Source organism: Rhinoderma darwinii, chromosome 5, assembly GCF_050947455.1.
Source record: "Rhinoderma darwinii isolate aRhiDar2 chromosome 5, aRhiDar2.hap1, whole genome shotgun sequence".
NCBI classification, from domain to species: Eukaryota; Metazoa; Chordata; class Amphibia; order Anura; family Rhinodermatidae; genus Rhinoderma; species Rhinoderma darwinii.
In genome coordinates this window covers 210,020,422-210,040,955 of record NC_134691.1, presented here as the reverse complement: position 1 = coordinate 210,040,955, position 20,534 = coordinate 210,020,422, and the positions used below count along the sequence as shown (strand labels likewise).

General features: G+C 42.3%; 1 protein-coding gene across 4 annotated transcripts in view; it reads left to right on the top strand.

The window, feature by feature from the left end:
- Window positions 1-20,534, top strand: part of MTRR (5-methyltetrahydrofolate-homocysteine methyltransferase reductase) — a 92,809-nt gene that overhangs the window by 4,235 nt on the left and 68,040 nt on the right. For all 4 annotated transcript variants that reach the window (XM_075826912.1, XM_075826910.1, XM_075826911.1 and 1 more), the window contains exons 2-7: window positions 200-358; window positions 2,465-2,618; window positions 3,107-3,224; window positions 5,494-5,845; window positions 7,360-7,482; window positions 15,412-15,565. In XM_075826912.1, the coding sequence (XP_075683027.1) occupies window positions 215-358; window positions 2,465-2,618; window positions 3,107-3,224; window positions 5,494-5,845; window positions 7,360-7,482; window positions 15,412-15,565 (1,045 nt within the window). In that variant the 5' untranslated portion in view covers window positions 200-214. The remainder of the gene's footprint in view (window positions 1-199; window positions 359-2,464; window positions 2,619-3,106; window positions 3,225-5,493; window positions 5,846-7,359; window positions 7,483-15,411; window positions 15,566-20,534) is intronic.

Genomic DNA, 20,534 nt, shown 5'->3' with positions numbered 1-20,534 from the left:
GAAACATAGTTAAATTGCCCCTCTTGACTTCAGCCATAGCACAGACGACACCTAGGAATGTTTTGAGTCCCGCTTTACATCTGCATCTGTATGGCTTGGATCACGCAACAGTCGTATCCCAGTCTTTGGGTGACGTCCTAGTCTAGCACTGGTTGTATGATCGGCAGGATTGGTAACGTGTTTGTTTCCGCATGTACAGATCTCTTGGTACACTATGTGTGGCACTCTGAAGAGGAGATTCTTGCTACTTTATGGGACCCAGCAGGGACAATCAAAAGCTATTGCTGAGGAAATCTGCCAACAGGCAGAGGAGCATGGATTTGTTGCCGATGTATTCTCTCTGAAAGATATCAACCAGGTGAGCTACTCCGTTATTGTGTATTGAATGCTGTTTATCATATAACAAATGTTTCTTTTATGATTAGGGTATGTTCACACTAAGGCTATGTTCACACGGAGTATTTTGGGGGAGGAATATCTGCCTCAAAATTCCGTTTGGAACTTTGAGGCAGATATTCCTCTCCCTGCACGCCGATTTTCGCGGGGATTATCGCGCCGTTTTTCGCCCGCGGCCATTGAGCGCCGCGGGCATAAAACAGCGAGAAATACGCTTTCTCCTGCCTCCCATTGAAGTCAATGGGAGGTCAGAGGCGGAAGCGCCCGAAGATAGGGCATGTCGCTTCTTTTTCCCGCGAGGCAGTTTTACTGCTCGCGGGAAAAAGACACCGACGCCTCCCATTGAAATCAATGGGAGGCGTTCTCGGGCCGTTTTTGCCGAGTTTTGCGACGCGGCTTCCGCGTCAAAAAACTCGGCAAAATACCCCGTGTGAACATAGCGTAAGTTTTTTTTGCAGGCAGAAAATAATCTTTATTTATGTAGAGCCAGCATATTCCTCAGCGTTTTACAAATCAGAGGGTACAAACAAAAAAGCAAGGAATTAACAATTCAAACAAGCGGAGTGAAATGAAACAAAAATAAAAATTCTGCCGGTTTTTTATTTTTTTACACCATTAAGTTTATTATATGGGTTGTTACAAGTGTGAAGGACCATATATTTCTAATTATATTTTTACCCTTTACAAAATAATAAGAATTGTTATTTTTTTAAAGTAAACTTTATTTAAATATTTTTTTAAGTCCCACTAGGGGACTCCACAACACGATCTTCTGACCGCTTATATAATGGATTGGTATACTAAATATACCAAAGCATTATTGACTGCCAGTAATAAACTAACAAGAAATCTGTTAAGACCTGGTTCACATCTGTGCTGGGGGCTCTGTTAGGGTATATTCACATGCACTGTTTTCAGACGTAATTCGGGCGTTTTACGGCTCCATTACGCCTACAAACATCTGCCCATTGTTTTCAATGGGTTTTACAATGTTCTGTTCCCACGAGGTGTAATTTTACGTGTCGCTGTCAGAAGACGGTGCGTAAAAAGACGCTTGTGTCAAAGAAGTGCATGTCACTTCTTGGGACGTTTTTGGAGCCGTTTTTCGTTGACTCCATTGAAAAACAGCTCCAATAACGTCCGTAAAATACAGCGTGAAAAACGCGAGTAGTTACAAAAACGTCTGAAAATCAGGAGCTGTTTTCAGGCGAAAACAGCTCCGTAATTTCAGACGTATTTTGCTACTGCGTGTGAACATACCCTTAGGGCTTCCTTCACAAATAATAGTGCAGCATTCTGCGCTATTTTTTTCGGTAAAGCCACAGACACCCTGACGGAAACTCAACGGAACCCATTAAAGTCAATGAGTTCCATCAGGTGCCGATGGTGTCCGTCATACAGCGGAATCGGCACTTCCAGTATCTTCGTTGTTCTGCTCCTCTGATGGAGCAGAATAACAGAAAGACCGATGCAGAGGGGAAACAAGGCCTAAGCCGTACCATTTCACCGAGAAGGCAGATGGCAATGGCAAGTCGCGGGGCACTGTTTTGGTGACCGTGGGAGCCTCAACTGTTTTAACTTATTTCTTAACCGTTGGCATCGTACTGACATACCTTTAGGTAAGAATTACACACACCGTTTTGATGCAGTTTTTGTGGTCGTTTTTGGGTCAGTTTTTTTGAGCTGAACACAAAAGTGGACACAAAAGAAAAAGATGCACCAGTCTTTCCTTTAAGCCTTTCTTTCCTGTTGGATCCACTTCTGGCTTTAGCTTAAAAAATGGAGCCAAAAACTGGATCAAACACACTGAAAAAAAAAAAAAGCGTGCTGTGGTGCTGAAAATATTTTCAAGACTGTAAATATATTGAAAATATCTGTTTTCTGACTTTCTGAGAGTGGTTTCCCTAAATCGACCACAATCTCAGAAAACCCCCTGTTTTTGGGATAAAGAGTGCATAGCTTGAAACGCATAGGAAAGGGAGGTATACTATGAGAAGTCTTCTAGATGTAATAGGTAGTGCAAAATAAAAGTAGAAACATTTGAAATAATCCTCTGTACGGTTTCTAGTTTAACTTAGAGAGTGAAAAGGATCCTGTGGTTATTGTAATGTCCACTACTGGAACTGGCGATCCTCCAGATGCTTCTCTAAAGTTTGTGAAAAAAATTCGAAATAAGGAGCTACCAGATGACTATTTCGCACATCTGCGATATGGATTGTTAGGTAAGTGGCACTCGAAGTATGTCCTGGCAACTTTAGAAATATTACAGTTTAATGGAAGATTTACTTGAAAGGGTTATTCCTATCATAGAAAGTGATGGCCGGGACCTCCACCGATGCCCCTTCATTCTCAGGATCGGTGGGAATCCTACCAGACAACCTAGTGATGTCATTGCTTTGTGTGACGGAGATGACCCTTTAACAGAAGTAGAGCTTGGCAATTATGTCTATTTAATATGTTATAATTCTCATATAAAGCAGCATTTTACTACTTTGAAAATGTGGGGTAAATTGTTGACTAACCAGTAGGCGAGGTCTGTCCATAGACATTAATGAAAACCCTCATTAATGTCTATGGACAAACTTCGGTGTGTTTTTTTCTCGTAGAATTTTCAAAATAATACTAATAACCCGCATAACCGTATTCCATGTACATTAACATTTGAATACAAGGTTTTAACTTTATTTTGAATTTTGGTATTCATTTTCAGCCCTTGGGGACTCTGAATACACTTACTTTTGCAATGGTGGAAAAATAGTTGACCGAAGACTCCAAGAGCTCGGTGGCAGACATTTTTACGATACTGGATATGCTGATGATTGTGTAGGGTAAGAACAAAACTCTCCTCCTTCCTTCTCCCTTATACATCACTTACAGCGGGTGCATCTGTACAGGCTATCAGAGAGAAGGTTTATTACCAGACAATCCAGCTTCTGATATTGGCTTCATCAGGATAGGTACACCTTTACAACCATTTTTTATTTTTTTTTATTACTCTCATTTTTCTAAGATACCCTAATGCAGCTAAAGTAACATACAGAATGTGTGATAGCAAGAAGTATGGGACGGATGAAATGGGGTATGACTACAGGATCAGACTAACCATGCAAATGGATCGGTCTACATAGGAGCTGTGGGCAGAGAACAGAAAAAACTTTAAAGGCTCTGTTCATGTGTACACTCCTGGTGCATACACAAATGTGCCCACAGACCCCTATGGGCACAACAAATAAAAGCGTGTACTTTTAGCATCCGCTGGCTTGGTATTGGTGCTTATACCTTAATTGTCTGCTGCACTTCTTAATACAGTGCAGTACAGTTGGGCACCATAAAAAAAGGCAAATCAGTACTATATTGGGAGTAATTCCATATATATATATATTTTATTTATTTATTTATTTTTTGAATGGATGCCTCAAACTTGATGTGAACGCAGCCTAATGTAGACTATTTGCAATATTGCTTCATTTTAGATGCATTGGAGCAATAAACAGTGTACATAATTTTCTCACTTATTAGAATAGTAAGAAAGAAAATCTGACCTTCTTGGCTATAGCAACCAATACCAGTGTAGCTTTCAATTTCCGAGAGCAGCTTAAAGGGGTTTGTCCGGGAAGGGGGGGTTTTAAACTGATGACCTATCCACAGGATAGGTCATCAGTATATGATCAGTGGGGGTCTGACATCCGTAAAGCCGCACCGATCTGCCTCCAGGCACCTGAAGTTAGTGGTTGGTCCCGGAAGAAGATGGCACCGACCATTGTATAGCGGCCGTGTTGGATGTGATTGCACATGTATTCACACCTCGCTCCTAAGCAGGACATTTGTTAACTCCGTGACTAAGATTATTACTGGCATCTGGAGCTGTAACAGGGACTGCTGAATACTAAATCTATCTAGATTAATCCCCCTTCTTGCTTCAAAATTGTGCTAAAGCTAGGCAGATTTGCCTTTCAGGATTTTGGGAAAAATGGGAAGTAAACCATGTGGAGAGAGATCTGCTGAATACTAAATCTACCTAGACAACCCCCTCCCCCCCTCCTGGCTACCAAATTGTGCAATAGCTAGGCATATTTGCCTTTCAGGAGCCTTGGAAAGCAAGGTAACTTGCACATTGTAAGAATATGTTCGCAAGTGAAATTTTGTAATAATTTTTGTGAATTTTTTTGTAAAATCTGCAAGAAAATATTTTTCTGCAATTTTTACACAAAACTGGGGAAAAAAATATATAACGACAGTTGCCTTCCACACAACTGAACGTAAAATTAATAAAAACAAACATAGAAAACGCACTTATTCCCAGTATATAACAGCAAGGGAAACTAGGGCATGCACAATGTTATGCAATGGAGGCCGCTGATGGACGGGTCTGGTCACATGCCCCTCTATCAGCAGCCATGTTGTGAACTCCCTAAACACGAGGGCAGCACTATACAAATCAAGACATCGGCGCAGATCTTCTACAAACATTATATAAAGATAAAGCGGCCAACCACTTTAATTAATAAAAATAACAGTTCTGCAATTTTTTATTTTATGTTTTTTAATTCCTCACCATTTTCAAGATATTTGTTTGCTGTCATTGAAAGATAACATTTGTGTTTACATTCAGAGGTTGAAAACTGCTACAGACCTAGTCCTGCGCTCAATTGTTTTAAATTGCCGACTAGGATTAGGACGAAGTAGTATAGATTATATATACTTCTCATACATACACCACATTCTTAGGATATGTTCAGGTTAAGGGAGGTGGACAGGGCAGGGCCCTAAAACAGGTTAGGTGCATGGTGGGGGTTCTATATATTTCTACATTTCACAGGCAGGCTGGTAGTGGCTGTGTTTTAGAGCAGGGGCCAGGACAGATGAGGCTATGCAGGAGGCCTGAAGGACATTGTGTCCCTTACACACGGTACCTCATGCCTCTGAGCAAGCAGGACGTTGGCCGTCGCATATTATGCCTTCACAATGGCACACGCCAGTAGAATTCTGTGTGCAACTTTGTTGTTTTTCCACGTGCACGAGTGTATTATTAGCAATGGTGCTTATATAATGTGCTCAAGCAATAATTCACATTCTTTTTCCGTGTTTTATTTTCAGTTTGGAGTTGGTTGTAGAGCCATGGATTAAAGACCTCTGGGTGGCCTTAGAAAGAGAATTCTTATCTCGCGCAGAAAATAAAACAACGATTGAGGAACTCAAAGACGTAACCAGTGGAGACCATAATATTCCAGAAGTACCAGGAAATTTGGACATACACCTACAAACTTTTAGCCTTGAAAGTGAACTGGCCCCAAACAACACATCACTAAACAAAGCTGTGTCCGATGCTTGCAAGGAAGTTGAGCTGTCACTTGTCCACTCAGTGCCTCCGTTGTGTCATTGTAGCCTTAATATTCCTGCTCTTCCTTCTCCATATTTGCATGTTCTTATTCTTGACAGTGAAGCAAAGGTAATCAATCTATGTTTAAAGTATAGCATGGCACAGTGGTGCCCAAACACCAACCTGCGGCCCAAAGCAGCTTACATGCGCTTGCTGTGCAGCCCAAAAACTCCATATAATATAAGAGTGTCTCCTGCTTTAAGGGGTATGTAAAACTTTGCGCACATTTAAAAAAAAATTAAATAAAACAACGTATTGTGGGATTTTAAACAACTTTTTAATTGTTTTTTAATTAAAAAAATGTTTTACTTTTTCTGATACAGCTTCTTTGTATCCTGGCTACAAAGAAGCTGTATCTTGCGCTGAAAGTGTGCAAAGGTTTACAAATCCTTTAAAGAGAATTTTTCACCTTATTTATGCTTACCAAACAAGTACAAGCGTTTGATAGGCTTTTTAAAACCATGTGCCTACATACCTTTTGGCTTCCTATTATCTTTTTTGCAGAGATAATCTACTTTATTTCAATATGTAAATTAGCTTGGAAGTGCCACTCGGGAGGTTTGCATCCCGGAAAGTCCTCCTGGTCTCCGCATCTAATCATGCGCTGTAGGCCTGTGAGGACATTACACCACAGCATACTTAGCATGCGCTGGACATAATGCGAGCAACGCATGCATGACCGTTAAAGAGGCTCGGTCACTAGTTTAGTAATGCCCTCTCTCCTAGCTACTCTAATAGGCGCTGTCACACTGATAATGCTAGTGAAAATTGTGTCCCAAAGAGTTTATTATTTCAAAAGTTATGAGCTTTTTCCTAAATATGCAAATGAGGCTATAGTAGGCAACTGGGTATCAACACCAACGATTCTCCTGAGGTGGAGCGACATCGCACTTCCCAGTGATCAGCTGAAATCTGGGAGGGAACCTGGAAGCAAAAATTCAATTAATCTTTAGGGTATGTTCAAACGATGAGAGGCATTTACGTGTGAAAAGACAGACTGTTAACAGCTGCCTCGTTTCACACGTAAATGCTCCTCGTAATTTACGAGGCGTCTGAGACGCTCGTAAATCTTGAGCTGTGCTTCATTGAGTTCAATGAAGAACAGCTCAAATTACGTGGCAAAGAAGTGTCCTGCACTTCTTTGCCGAGGCAGTCCATTTACGCGTCGTCGTTTGACAGCTGTCAAACGACGACGCGTAAATGACAGGTTGTCTGCACAGTACGTCGGCAAACCCATTCAAATGAATGGGCAGATGTTTGCCGACGTATTGCAGCCCTATTTTCAGCCGTAAAACGAGGCATAATACACCTCGTTTACGTCTGAAAATAGGTCGTGTGAACCCAGCCTTACAATCAATGGGGCTGTCTTTGTATTGCATGGTTGTGATGGGTCGTCCAGATAGCCGCTCATTGGGCTGGCTTATAGATGAGGCTCCTGAACGAGTGACTATACTCTATTCAAATCTGGTGTTTAAAAATACTTTTTTCTAAGCCAGGCAACCCCTTTTTAAGTAATAAATTATTTTTTTGGTTTATTAAAACACATATTGCTGAAATAATGCCAATGAATATTTTTATTGCAGGATATTGATTTAAGTTTGCTGCATCCTGAGGAAAAAATGTTCTCCGTTCCCATCAGACAAGCGAAGAGACTCACTACGGAAGATGCTGTGAAAACTACTTTAATGCTGGAGCTTGATATTTCGGTAATTTCTTCACAGTTTTGTCAGTTTATGAGATTCATATTCTAGCATTTCTTAAAGGGGTTGTCCACTTTTTTCATTTGTTTTATTAATTTATATATAGAATAGGAAATCATACAGATTTCTTTTTTTTTTTTTAAATCAGATTAAGGCCTCATGCACACGACCGTATTTTTTCACACCCGTAAATACTGGCGTAAATACGGGTCCGGTGTCACACGTATTCCACCCGTTTTGCACCAGTATTTACGAACCCGTGCTCGTAAATATGGGTCCGGTGTCACACGTATTCCACCCGTATTTACGAGCACGTTTTTGGCAGCAAAATAGCACTGCACTAATCGGCAGCCCCTTCTCTCTATCAGTGCAGGATAGAGAGAAGGGACAGCCTTTTCTGTAATAAAAGTTAAAGAAATTCATACTTACCCGGCCGTTGTCTTGGTGACGCGTCCCTCTCTTCACATCCAGCCCGACATCCCTGGATGACGCGGCAGTCCATGTGACCGCTGCAGCCTGTGATTGACCTGTGATTGGCTGCAGCGGTCACATGGCCTGAAACGTCATCCAGGACGTCGGCCCGGATGTCGAGAGGGACGCGTCACCAAGGCAACGGGCGGGAGACCGGACTGGAGGAAGCAGGAAGTTGTCGGTAAGTATGAACGTCTTTTATTTTTATTTTTTACAGGATAGGGGATACATGTCTTTTGTTTATGGCAGAGCGGGGAGATACCTCCCCGCTCTGCCATAGTTTTCATTGTAGTCCCGGCGGTAGTTACGCCACTGGGCTGTGGCCTGCAGACCGGGTAGTCCCCTGACCTCGCCTCACCTCGCAACGCTCCCGTAATCACGGGTGAACACACGCAGCCACCCATGATTACGGGAGCCCCATAGACTTCTATGGGATGCCCGTGCCGTTATTACGGCATGAAATAGGGCATGTTCTATCTTTTTTAACGGCACGGGTACCTTCCCGTGAGCAAACGGGAAGGTACCCGTGGCTAACAGAAGCCTATGAGCCCGTTATTGCGGGTCGTAATAACGACCCGCAATAACGGGTGTTTTTACGGTCGTGTGCATGAGGCCTAAGTTTATTGACAACGGCAGGAATATACATCCAATATACATTAGCAGATACAACAGTAATGTTAGTATATTTGAGCCAATACATGTAAGTAAACAGAACAAAAGAACTTACCCCATCCCCCCCACAGCGCTTTCTCCCAGTACAATCTGATTTACTGTAGGACACAATCAGTAACCCCTCTCCCCAGGGCTCTGCCTTCTCATAAACTGCAGCACACCGTTATCCCTTTATCATTATTATGATGAACCATTTTAGCAGAGTCTGCATCTGCCACCATCTGTCTCAAAAATCCCCCTCTAGGCCCCCAACACCATACTTTCTTACCAGTGTTACTTTTCCTATGTAAACGAGCAAAACGTAAGCAATTCCATTGATGCCAACCCTGAGTTATCTATCCATCTGCCCATAGTTTTTCAAATTTCTTATTAGACCCCTGTTTTGAGTACATTTTATGCTCCATCAGAACCGTATGATTCACAGCCCCAATAACTTCTCTCAAGGGTGGGTCTGCATCTAACCAATGCTTGGCTATACCCTTCCTCACCTGGTACAGTATTTTGGCGACGGCCAACCATTCTAGTCAATCTCCCTCCAATTCCTCAACGTATCTCAGAAGAAACACTGTCGGATCCTTTCGAGGCCTCGCGTCATAGACCCTGTTCACCAACTCGGATATCTCCCCCACAGACCCCTCAGAGCCCCACAAGTCCAAAACATATGGAAGATATCAGCTTTTTCTTCTGTACACCTGGGGCACTTAGCATCAGATGTAATTCCCATCTTCTTCAGAACCCAAGGGGTCCTGTAGACCCGGGGTATTAGAAAGAGTTGCGATGTCCTCTGCGCTATATTAATGGACAGAGTACTGGATGACGCTACTATTTCATTCCATTGCTCCTTGGAGATGGGGCCCACATCTTGCTCCCACTTCCCTTTAATGGGTTCCATAAGATTCCCCAATTGTTCGGATAACAACCGTCTGTACGTCAATGAAATCAGTCCCTTAGACATTTAGGCCTTTGCTATATACCCCAAGACTCCCACTGCATTCATGGTCATATCCACCGATTGAGACTGCGTCTGTACGGCATAACGGATTTACATGTATTTGTAAAACAATGCCTTCCAACTGGTGCAGTTCCCACAGAAAGGGATTCTTCCATATCGGAGTATAAACATTACTATCTCCCATCCCTAGCATCCGTTTACAATGCCACCACACTTGATGTAATAGAAGTAGCGATGGTCTATTTTTCGCTAGCCGTTTGTAAGTATGTGCGTCCAATGCAGCCAATGGGTTCTCCCCACCCCCCAGGTAAGACAATATATGTGCACTTGATCCCCATTTGTCCCTATCCTCCCATCCCCAGAAATGCTGACATCGTGCAGCAAGGTAATACACCCATGCGTTCGGTAGGGCTAAACCCCCCTCTACTTTTGGCAATTGTAATTTTTCCAATTTTATTCTAAGCACGCCACGTTTCCACACCAGATCTCGGAAGGGGTTGTGAAATCTCCTAAACCAGTGCTTGGAAATCACTTTTATCAAATTAGTTCTTCCCAAAGCTGAGAGGGGAAGCTTATTCCAAGCCCCCACTCTGGCCTTCATCCTGGATAGTAGTGGCAAAATATTAAGATGCAAATAGTCCAACACCCTAGTAGTCACCCAAATACCCAAGTATTTAAACTCCGAAATCACTGGTACAGGAGCCCCCCCCCCCCTCCAACAATTGAGATGGCAACCGGGACTATTGGCAGGATTGCTGACTTCGTCCAGTTTATGACCAGTCCCGAGAACTGGCCATATCTTTCAATAAGCTCCATAACTATCGGAAGGGTATGCTCGGTGTCTGCCATAAACAACAATATATCATCTGCATATAGAGCTATTAGTTCCTCTACCGTATCATACTTTATCCCTTGTATATGAGCATGTTGACGCACAGCGCATGCCAGGGCTTCTATTGCCAAAGCGAACAACAGTGGTGACAACGGACAACCCTGATACGACCCCCTAGCCAACAAAAATTGTCTGACAACACACCATTCGCCCTTATCCTAGCAGTCGGGGCCACATATAACAATTTAACCCACTTCACATAATTAGGGCCGAAACCCATTTTCTTCAAGACTGCGGATAGATAGCCCCACTCCACACAATCGAATGTCTTAGCGGCATCTAGCGTTAATATGGCTCTTCCTATAGGATTATCCGGTACCAACTGCAGGTTTAGAAAAAGGCATCTTAGATTTACTGCAGTCGATTTTGAAGGCATGAACCCTGACTGATCCCCATGCACTACAGAGCTTACTACTTTAGCCAATATATGTGCCAACGCTTTCGCAGAATTTTAATGTCTGACGACAACAAAGATGCTGGTGTATAGGATTCCGGAAATTGTACATCCTTCCCGTCCTTGGGCAGGACCACTATCGTCGCCTCATGTAGCGAGTCAGGAAGCCTCCCCGCTCAAAGCTTTCAATCAGAGTGGTCAGCAACTGCGGTGCAAGCTCCTCCCGATATTCCTTGAATATTTCCACCAGCAGACCGTACGGCCCGGAGCCTTGTCATTGGCTAAAGATCCTATTGCCACTGTAAGTTCTCCCAGAGAGATAGGCTCCTCTAGTATATTACTCTCCTCTGGGTCTAGTCTAGGAAGTTGTACACCACCCAAATACTCCTCCAATGGCTGCGGCGTATATTGCACCCTCGAGTCATACAGATTATTATAAAACCTCTCAAACACTTGCAAAATCTGTCCAGTGTCAGTCTCCAACTGTCCCCCTTCTCCCCTTATAGCATGTATATAAATGTTCCCCTTTGGGCCTGTGCCATTCTAGCCAGTAACCGTCCTGTCGCTTCCCTCTCCTCATAATAGTGCTGCTTAAAGAATATTCGCTTCTTATCCGCCCTTACTAATGGATGGTGTCTCAATAATTTCTGAGCTTGTATCCATTTCTTCAGGGAAACCGGTGTGCCCTCCTCTACATGTTTCTATCACACGTTCCACCAAACTATCTCTCAGCTTCCTAGTCCTTGTTTTGATCGCTTGAATGTTCTGGTTGAACACCCACCTCATCCAAGCTTTCAGAGCATCCCAAAGTACATCCTGCCAAACCGTATCACTATTGAACTGAAAATATTCTTTTATCTGTTCCAGCATCCTCCTGTTGTCTATCAGTTTTAGCTAACATGCATTCAACTTCCAGCATCGTTGGCCCCGGCCCGGTCTTTCTCCTGCCGCTAGCTTTAACAATATAGGGGAGTGATCTGACAATGCTCTCTGTAAATACTCTATCTGCTCAACAAAATGTACAGCTGCAGAGGAGCAAAGAACCATGTCTATTCTAGAGAGCGACAGACGTAGAAGAGACTCACGAATATGGTCTTAATCCTGGATGCTTGTCCCGCCATATATCCTGCCAACCCATTTCCGCAATGAACCTCCCAAACATCATTGCCCCCCCCCCCCCCCCCCCCATGGAATTTATCTCACCATCTACTACAGCATTAAAATCCGCATCAAATGCAGTGGTACATCCGGAAACCTTGATAAATCTTCCACCACCTTTCTTATGTATACACTTGAATAAGGGGGGGGGGGCACATAAAGCACCTTCCCTTCAAGAAGGGTTAGGGTGACTTATATAGTCTCCCCTAGCCAAAACAGGTGCACTTTGGCATTCGTGCAGCGCATCCATCTTATCTATCATTAGTCTACCCATTCCCTGCATAATCCAAACCTCCTGGCAGGAGCTCCCACTGTCATGAGTATATACATATCCCTCTGAACCAGCATAAGGAACACAAAAATAACAATAACCCCATGTCAATTCAGTTTCATCATTGTTTCCCCTTCCATATAACACTGAGAAATGAAAAATTACTTGAATAAGTATCAACCACTGCAAACAATTCAGCAAAACAGCTTGTGCTAAAGTCTCACTATGCTGGTCACTGCGTCTGATGCCCTTTCCTCAAAGACCTTCATCCTCTCTCCACCTCTGTTGGTCTCAGACGACTCATTCCTGTCCAGCCATCTCACCGCGTCCCTAGGCGTTTCAATGAAGGAGGTGGTACCTAGTGCGGCCACCCGAAGTTTTGCTGGGTACGTCATAGAATAAGAAACGTCCAATGCCTGCAGGCGTTTTTTTATATCCAAGAATTGCGACCTCTTCCTCTGTACTTCCATGGAGAAATCCAGAAAAAAGGACACCCTCACGCCGTTAATGGAAATATCTTGGCGTTCTCTCGCTTCCCCAGTATCCGATCTCTGTCCTTGTAATGTAGGATCTTTATCAGCGCCGGTCTCGGTGGTCTCCCCGGGGTACCTGGTCTAGTAGGCACCCTGTGAGCCCTCTCCACCGCAAATAAAGGCGTCCATACATCGCGGCCAAATGTGTCAAGCAGCCAGGTTTAAAAAAAACTCGTCCGAGTTATTGCCTTCCACCTGTTCCGCCACTTCCACCAGGTGGACATTATTTCTGCGCAATCGATTCTCAATATGATTAGCCTTTGCTTGTAACGCAATTACTGCCTGAGAATGTGCTTGTACATCTTGACCTAAAGGTGGAATAGCATCCTCCATTTCAGACACTCTAACTTCCATATCTGTAGTATGTTCCGCTACCTTGTGCAAGTCGTTTCTTAGTAATAAAATGTCATCCTTTAAGCCCCCCAACCGGCAGGTCAGGGTGGTAAGAACAGACGAGTTTTACTTCACAGCAGCTAAAATGTCCATCAGATAGGGCTCTGAAGGTCCACTTCTCCTAGCGATCTGCACACCGCCATTACAGGCCTGTCTCAGTGTGGTTCCACTCACCTTCCTCTTCATCCTCACTCACCATCTCCTCGTCCAGCACTGAGTAGCGCGACCCATATGAGGAGCTGTTGACTGTCGCTCCCTCAGCGGACTGTTTCTGCGTCACCGAGCTGCCCGCCCGAGGCGTTCGGGCAAACTTCTCGAGCTGCTCCGCAGCATCCAGCCGGACGCCTTATAGGTATCTTGTGTTACATCACAAAGTACAGAATTTTTCCATTTTATATAGTTGGACATATAGGTATATGTGATTCTAGTATTACACTATTGTATTCTGGACAAGGACTTACAGTCTGGTCCATGGCAACAAAGTAAAAATTGTATTTACAAAGTGTAGAGAGACCTATGTCTATTGTTACCTCTTATTGGAGATGTCCTTTCTGCTGTAGCACGTTCTGTATTACATTACAGGCTCTTTTGTCTTTGTGTGTTTTTTTGATGGTTTTATCTCCTTTGTATAGAATAAAATGTGTACTTTTTGCATTATTTTGTATTGGGTGTGCGCTATTTTATAATGTGCTCTTTCTCTTTGGTTCAACATTTGCATTTTTGTAGCATTCCAAACTATTCATATCTATATGTAGTGGTGCCCGTACATAACAAATTCATGATGCCATGTTTAGTCATATTCAGTTAGTATGTGGATACATTATACAGGACTAATCTGTGGGCTGCACCATTTTACTGTGACAGGGGCCTCATGCACTATAAGAAAGGTATGTGAGCAGAATTTCTAATACATGTGTATTAGAAAACTGTATGATTTCCTAATCTACAAATAAATAAATAAAAAATAAAAAAACTGGACAACCCCTTTAAGCTTGATGTAGTTGCCTCACAGTATAAATGTAAATTGATATGTAGCTATAAGCTATGGTGTTCACCAGTGTTATCACTGAAAGTCAGTCTTTTCTGATTTGGTACTAGAAGGTCACATTTGTCATATTGAATATTCTTTGTGGGCCATAGCAAATAGTGGCTCTCTAGCCTCTAACAAATAGTGGCTCCTGATGTGGAGGATACATATATATTCATCAAATGTGGGATGAGCGGGGTCAACTGCTTACTCAGACTTCTGATTATACTGCAGATTTTTTAGTTTTTATTCACACCTGTTTTCCGCAAGGGTGAATTACACGTCACAACAGTTAGATTATTTGGAAGGGGTTTCATTATCATCTCTGGGCCAAGAGAACAGTGATGCCCTGGATTCAGCAAGCGGTAGGAAGTATGACAAATGAAAAGACCCCAGGCGTCTATGGCATACTGATGGGGGTTTATAAGGAGTGTGGAGAAGAACTTCTTCCGCACCTGCCTAATATGTATCAGGACAGCGTTGATAGAGGGCGGTTGTTTGAGTCGCTACACGAAGAGGTGGTTGTTGTATTGCCCGATAAGGGGAAGGATTTGAATCTGCCGGATTCCTGTAGACCAGTGTCCCCATTGACATCTGATAGGAATTTTGAGGCAGATTTTGACCTACCTGCACTTTCTTGCTGTGGTTCTCACAGCGTCTTTCACCTGCGGCCATTGAGGACCACGGACAAAAAATGCAGCGAAAAATGCTTTTTCTGCCTTCCATTAATTTCAATGGGAGGCCAGAGGTGGAACCGCGGCAAGAAAGAACATGTTCAGGGGAGGCGGTTTAGACCATTTTTTGGCACCGATTCCGACGTGGTTTCCGCGTCCAAATCGGCACCAAAAAACGGGGCATAAGGGAAAAAGTCATGCAACTGTTCTCCCCCCTAGAGAAACATTTAAAGGGGTTATCCATGATTCGAATTATTGGCAGCTTTCTTCCAAAAATAGTACCACGCCTGTACATGGGTTGTGCCTGGAATTGCAGTTCACCTCTATGGAAGTGAATGGGGCAGAGCGATACCTGTGGACAGGTGTGGAAGAAAGCAGACATGGTTTTCTAATCCTGGATAACCCCGAAGGTTGCATGTGAGTCATGGTAATGCCTTACTGTGTGTTGCCTAGAGGCAGAATTATGTTCAAAGCTATTTTTTTTTTATTACTTTCAAGAATACAACAATTGACTTCCAGCCTGGGGATTCCTTTTGCATAGTATGTCCAAATCCTTGTGATGAAGTGACCGATCTCATTGCCAAGCTTGGCCTGTCTGATAAGCAGCACTGTCAGGTCTGCCTGACTGTAAAATCAGACACAAAAAAAAGAGGTATGCCAGTCATTTACTTTTTTTATATGTTTGCAATGGTTCTTTGTTCTGTTTTCACTGAAATATGTTTCATTTATATTTCTGGAATTGTGTAAATTTAAAAATCTAAAGGAATCTACTCTGAATGGTCCCCGGTTATAAGTTGTGTACCCCAGGGTTCCGTGCTGGGACCACTATTATTCAACTTATTTATTAATGATATAGAGGATGGGATTAACCCCTTAAGGACACGGTGAATTTTGGCCTTGAGGACAGAGCACTTTTTTAACATTTCCCTCTTTTCATCCCGACGCTCATAACTCTTTTATTTTTTGTATGACGTAGTTGTATGACACTTTTTTTTTTGCGGGACGAGTTGTACTTTATGTAGGTACCATTTTTTGGTACGAATACATTATCATTTAATTTCTATACATTTTTATTTTGGCGAAAATGCAGAAAAAAAAGCCGTTACGCAGCAGTTTTAATATTTTGTTTTATACACCATACACCGATCATCATAAATAATGTTATAGATTTGTTGTACAGGTTGTTACGGTCGTGACGATACCAAATATGTCTATATTATTTCATGTTTTGGGACTTATATTTTAAAAAGTTTTTTTATTATAAAAAATGTTTGTTTCTGTGTATTTTTACTTTTTATTTATTTATCATAAATTATTTTTTTTGCATTCATTTAACTTTTTTTTTTAATCCCATAAAGGGATATATGATTTTGATTTTGTAACTTTAATGTACTGGCATAGATCTATATGCCAGTACATTAGCCTGTTACTGATTGTACACAGGCAGTTGTTAGGGCATACCTCAGTATGCCCTAACAACAGGAAATATGTTCAGACAGCCCTGAGGTCCTTCAATGGACCCTGGGCTGTTCGGCCATATGAGTTGTGGGCTTTGATCGCATCACAGTTATATTCTGTGACGCGATCAAAGTGCAGTTCCCTCTCCTTGAACGCCGCAATCAGCTTTCATCACGGCGTTCAAGGGTTCTCTCCTCTCCGCTGTCAGAGCGGGGCCGTGGTTGTATTACAGCCGTTGCCCCGCTCTCGATCGCGCGCACAGACGGCTGTCACACAGGACGAGTATACTCGTCCTAATGCGCGAAGTACTCGCCGCTCAGGATGAGCATACTCGTCCTTTGTCGGCAACCAGTTAATAGCACTATTTCTATATTTGCAGATGACACCATGTTATGTAGTATTGTTCAGACTATGGAAGATGTTTGTGAATTGCAAGATGATTTGAACACACTGTGTTTGGGCGTCCACTTGGCAAATGAAGTTTAATGTAGATAAATGTAAATTTATGCACCTGGGTACGAACAACCTGCATGCATCATATGTCCTAGGGGGAGCTACACTGGGCGAGTCACTTGTTGAGAAGGATCTGGGTGTACTTGTAGATCATAAACTAAATAAAAGCATGCAATGTCAATCAGCTGCTTCAAAGGCCAGCAAGATATTGTCGTGTATTAACCCCTTAGTGACCAGACCTGAATGTGCCTTAAAGAGGCTCTGTCACCACATTATAAGTGCCCTATCTCTTACATAATGAGATTGGCGCTATAATGTAGGTAACAGCAGAGTTTTTTTATTTAGAAAAATGATCTATTTTGACCAAGTTATGAGAGATTTTAGCTTTATGCTAATGGCTTTCTTAGGGCACGTTCAGACGTGGCGGAATTTTTCCGCTGCAAATGTTGGTACAGATTTGGGGCATTTGCATATTTGACAGGTAATTCAGACGTTGCAGAGATAACAGCGGACTTGCCACAGATTTCAGTTTTTGCATTGCAAAGGCTGAAATCCGCAGTCAAATTCCGCTTCTTCGCCGCAATGGAAAGAGCATGCTGCGGATGGAAAAATCTGCACCGCAGCCTAATTTCCGCAAAGTAATTTTCTGCAACGTCTAAATTAACTTTCCTCAAAATGTATAGAAAGAAATGAAAAAAAAACATCCGCCCACATTAACCCCTTAAGGACTGACTGTTTTGGCCTTGTTGACACAGCCGATTTTTGCAAATCTGACGTGTCACTTTATGTGGTAATAACTCAGGAATGCTTTCATCTATCCAAGCGATTCTGAGATTGTTTTCTCGTGACATGTTATGCTATATGATACTGAAAAAATTTGGTTGTTAAATTCAATATTTATTTGTAAAAAAAAACACCAAAATGTAGAGAAAATTTGCAAAAATCTGCATTTTTCTCAATTTTAATGTATCTGCTTGTAAAACAGATAGTAATAGCACACAAAATAGTTGCTAATTAACATTTCCCATATGTCTACATTATTTTATTTTTCTAGGACGTTACAAGGCTTAGAACTTTAGCTGCAATTTCTCACATTTTCAAGGAAATTTCAAAAGGCTATTTTTTCAGGGACCAGTTCTGTTCTGAAGTGGTTTTAAGTGCCTTATATATTAGAAAATCCCCATAAATCACCCCATTTTAAAAACTGCACCCCTCAAAGTATTCAAAACAGCATTCAGAAATTATTTTAACCCTTCAGGCATTTCACAGGAAATAAAGCAAATTTACAAATTTCATTTTTTTTTTTTACGAAATTCATTTGTAATACAGTTTTTTCTGTAACACAGAAGGTTTTTTCCAGAGAAACGCAACTCAATACTTCTTGCCCAGATTCTGCAGTTTCTAGAAATATCCCACATGTGGCCCTAGTGCGCTAATGGACTGAAGCACCGGCCTCAGAAGCAAAGGAGCACCTAGTTGATTTTGGGGCCTCCATTTTATTAGAATATATTTTAGGCACCATGTCCGGTTTGAAGAGGTTTTGTGGTGCCAAAACAGTGGAAACCCCCCAAAAGTGACCCCATTTTGGAAACTACACCCCTCAAGGAATTTTCTAGAGGTATAGTTAGCATTTTGAGCCCACAGGTTTTTTGCTACATTTATTGGAACTAGTCTGTGAAAATAAAAATATACTTTTGTTCTGAAAAAAAATACGATGTTTTCGTTTTTACAAGGAATAAAGGAGAAAAAGCACCCCAAAATTTGTAAAGCAATGTCTCCTGATTACAGCAATACCCCATATGTGGTAATAAACTGCTGTTTGGACCCACGGCAGGGCTCAGAATGGAACGAGCGCCATTTGGATTTTGGAGCGCAGATTTTTCTGGAATGGTTTTCGGTGCCATGTCGTGTTTGCAAAGCCCTGGAGGGACCATAAAAGTGGAAACACCCCAAAAATGACCCCATTTTGGAAACTACACCCCTCAAGGAATTTTTTTAGGGGTATAGTTATCATTTTGACCCCACACGTTTTTTGCAGAATTTATGAGAATTATGCTGTGAAATTGAAAATCTAAATTTTTTCTAACGTAGATTTAGCTCAGATTTTTTGCATTTTTACAACCGATAAAGGAGAAAAAACACCCCAACATTTGTAAAGCAAACTCTTCTGAGCACAGCAATACCCCATATGTGGTAATAAACTGATGTTTGGACACACGGCGGGGTTTAGAAAGGACGGAGCACCATTTGCACATTTGCAAAGCCACTGAGGGGCCAAAATTGTGGAAACCCCTGCAAAAGTGACCCCCATTTGGGAAACTACACCCCTCGTGGAATTTATCTAGCGGTATAGTGAGCATTTTGACCCTTATGTTTTTGCTGAATTATTGGAATTACGCAGTGAAAATGAAAATCTACATTCTTTCCACTAAAATATTGAATCTTTTTCATTTTTACAAGGAATAAAGGAGAAAAAGCGCCCCAACAATTGTAAAGCAATTTCTCCCGAGGACAGCAATACGCCATAAGTGGTCATAAACTGCTGCTTGGACACACGGCAGGGCTCAGAATGGCAGGAGTGCCACTTGGCATGTAGATTTTGGTTGTTTTTTGGGCACCATGTCGCATTTGCAGGGCCCCTGAGGTACCAGTACAGTAGAAACCCCTGAGAAGTGACTCCATTTTGGAAACTATACCCCACAGGCTAATCATCTAGGGGTGTAGTGAGTATTTTGATCCCACAGGTGTTTCATAGATTGTATTAGAATGAGGCAGTGAAAATGAAAAATTATTTTTTTTCCCTAAAAATATGTCGTTTTGCCCCCAATTTTTTTTCCACAAGGCGTAATAAGAGAAAAAACAACACACAATTTGTTATACAATTTCTCCAATTGTATAACAATACCCCATGTGTGGCCCATAACTGCTGTTTGGGCACATGGCAGAGCTCAAAATGGAAGGAGCACCATTTGGCTTTTAGAGCGCAGATTTTGCTGGACTGGTGTACGGGCGCCATGTCGCATTTGCAGAGCTCCCTTAGGTACCAGAGTAGAGTGTAAAACCCTGAGAAGTGACCCCATTTTGTAAACTACACCCCTCAAGGCATTTATCATTTGCCTGGACATATGACAGGACTTAGGAGTGAAAGGCGCATGTGAGGCCTATTTTGGTGATTTTCGCAGCATTAGCCCACAATGGTAGGGCTCTGGGGTCAAATAGTAAAACAAACCCCCAAGTAGTGTCCCCCATTTTGGAAACTGCACCCCCATGAAGGCATTTTATTAAGGAGTGTAGTGAGCATTTTGACCACACAGGTATTTTTTTTCTATTAGAAATGAATGCTCAGTGGATGGTGAAAATTGCAAATTTCCACAGGTATATGCGATTTTAGTGCACAATATGTTGTGCCCAGTTCATGCCACTGAAGACAAATACCTCAAACTGTTAAACGGGTTCTCCCGGGGTTGGGCGATATATGTGGACGTAAACTGCTGTTTGGGCACGCTGTACGGCTCAGAAGAGAGGGAGTGCCATTTGGCTTTTGGAGCGCAGATTTTGCTTAGTGGTAGTTTTGTTTAGGGTTTTGCTGGTATTTCAGTTTAGAATGTGGGGGCATATATAATCTGTGCGGGGTACATCAGGGCATAATAAGAGGGTATAATAATGGGGTAAATAAATAATATTTCATAGATCTGTGGTCCGTGTCGAAT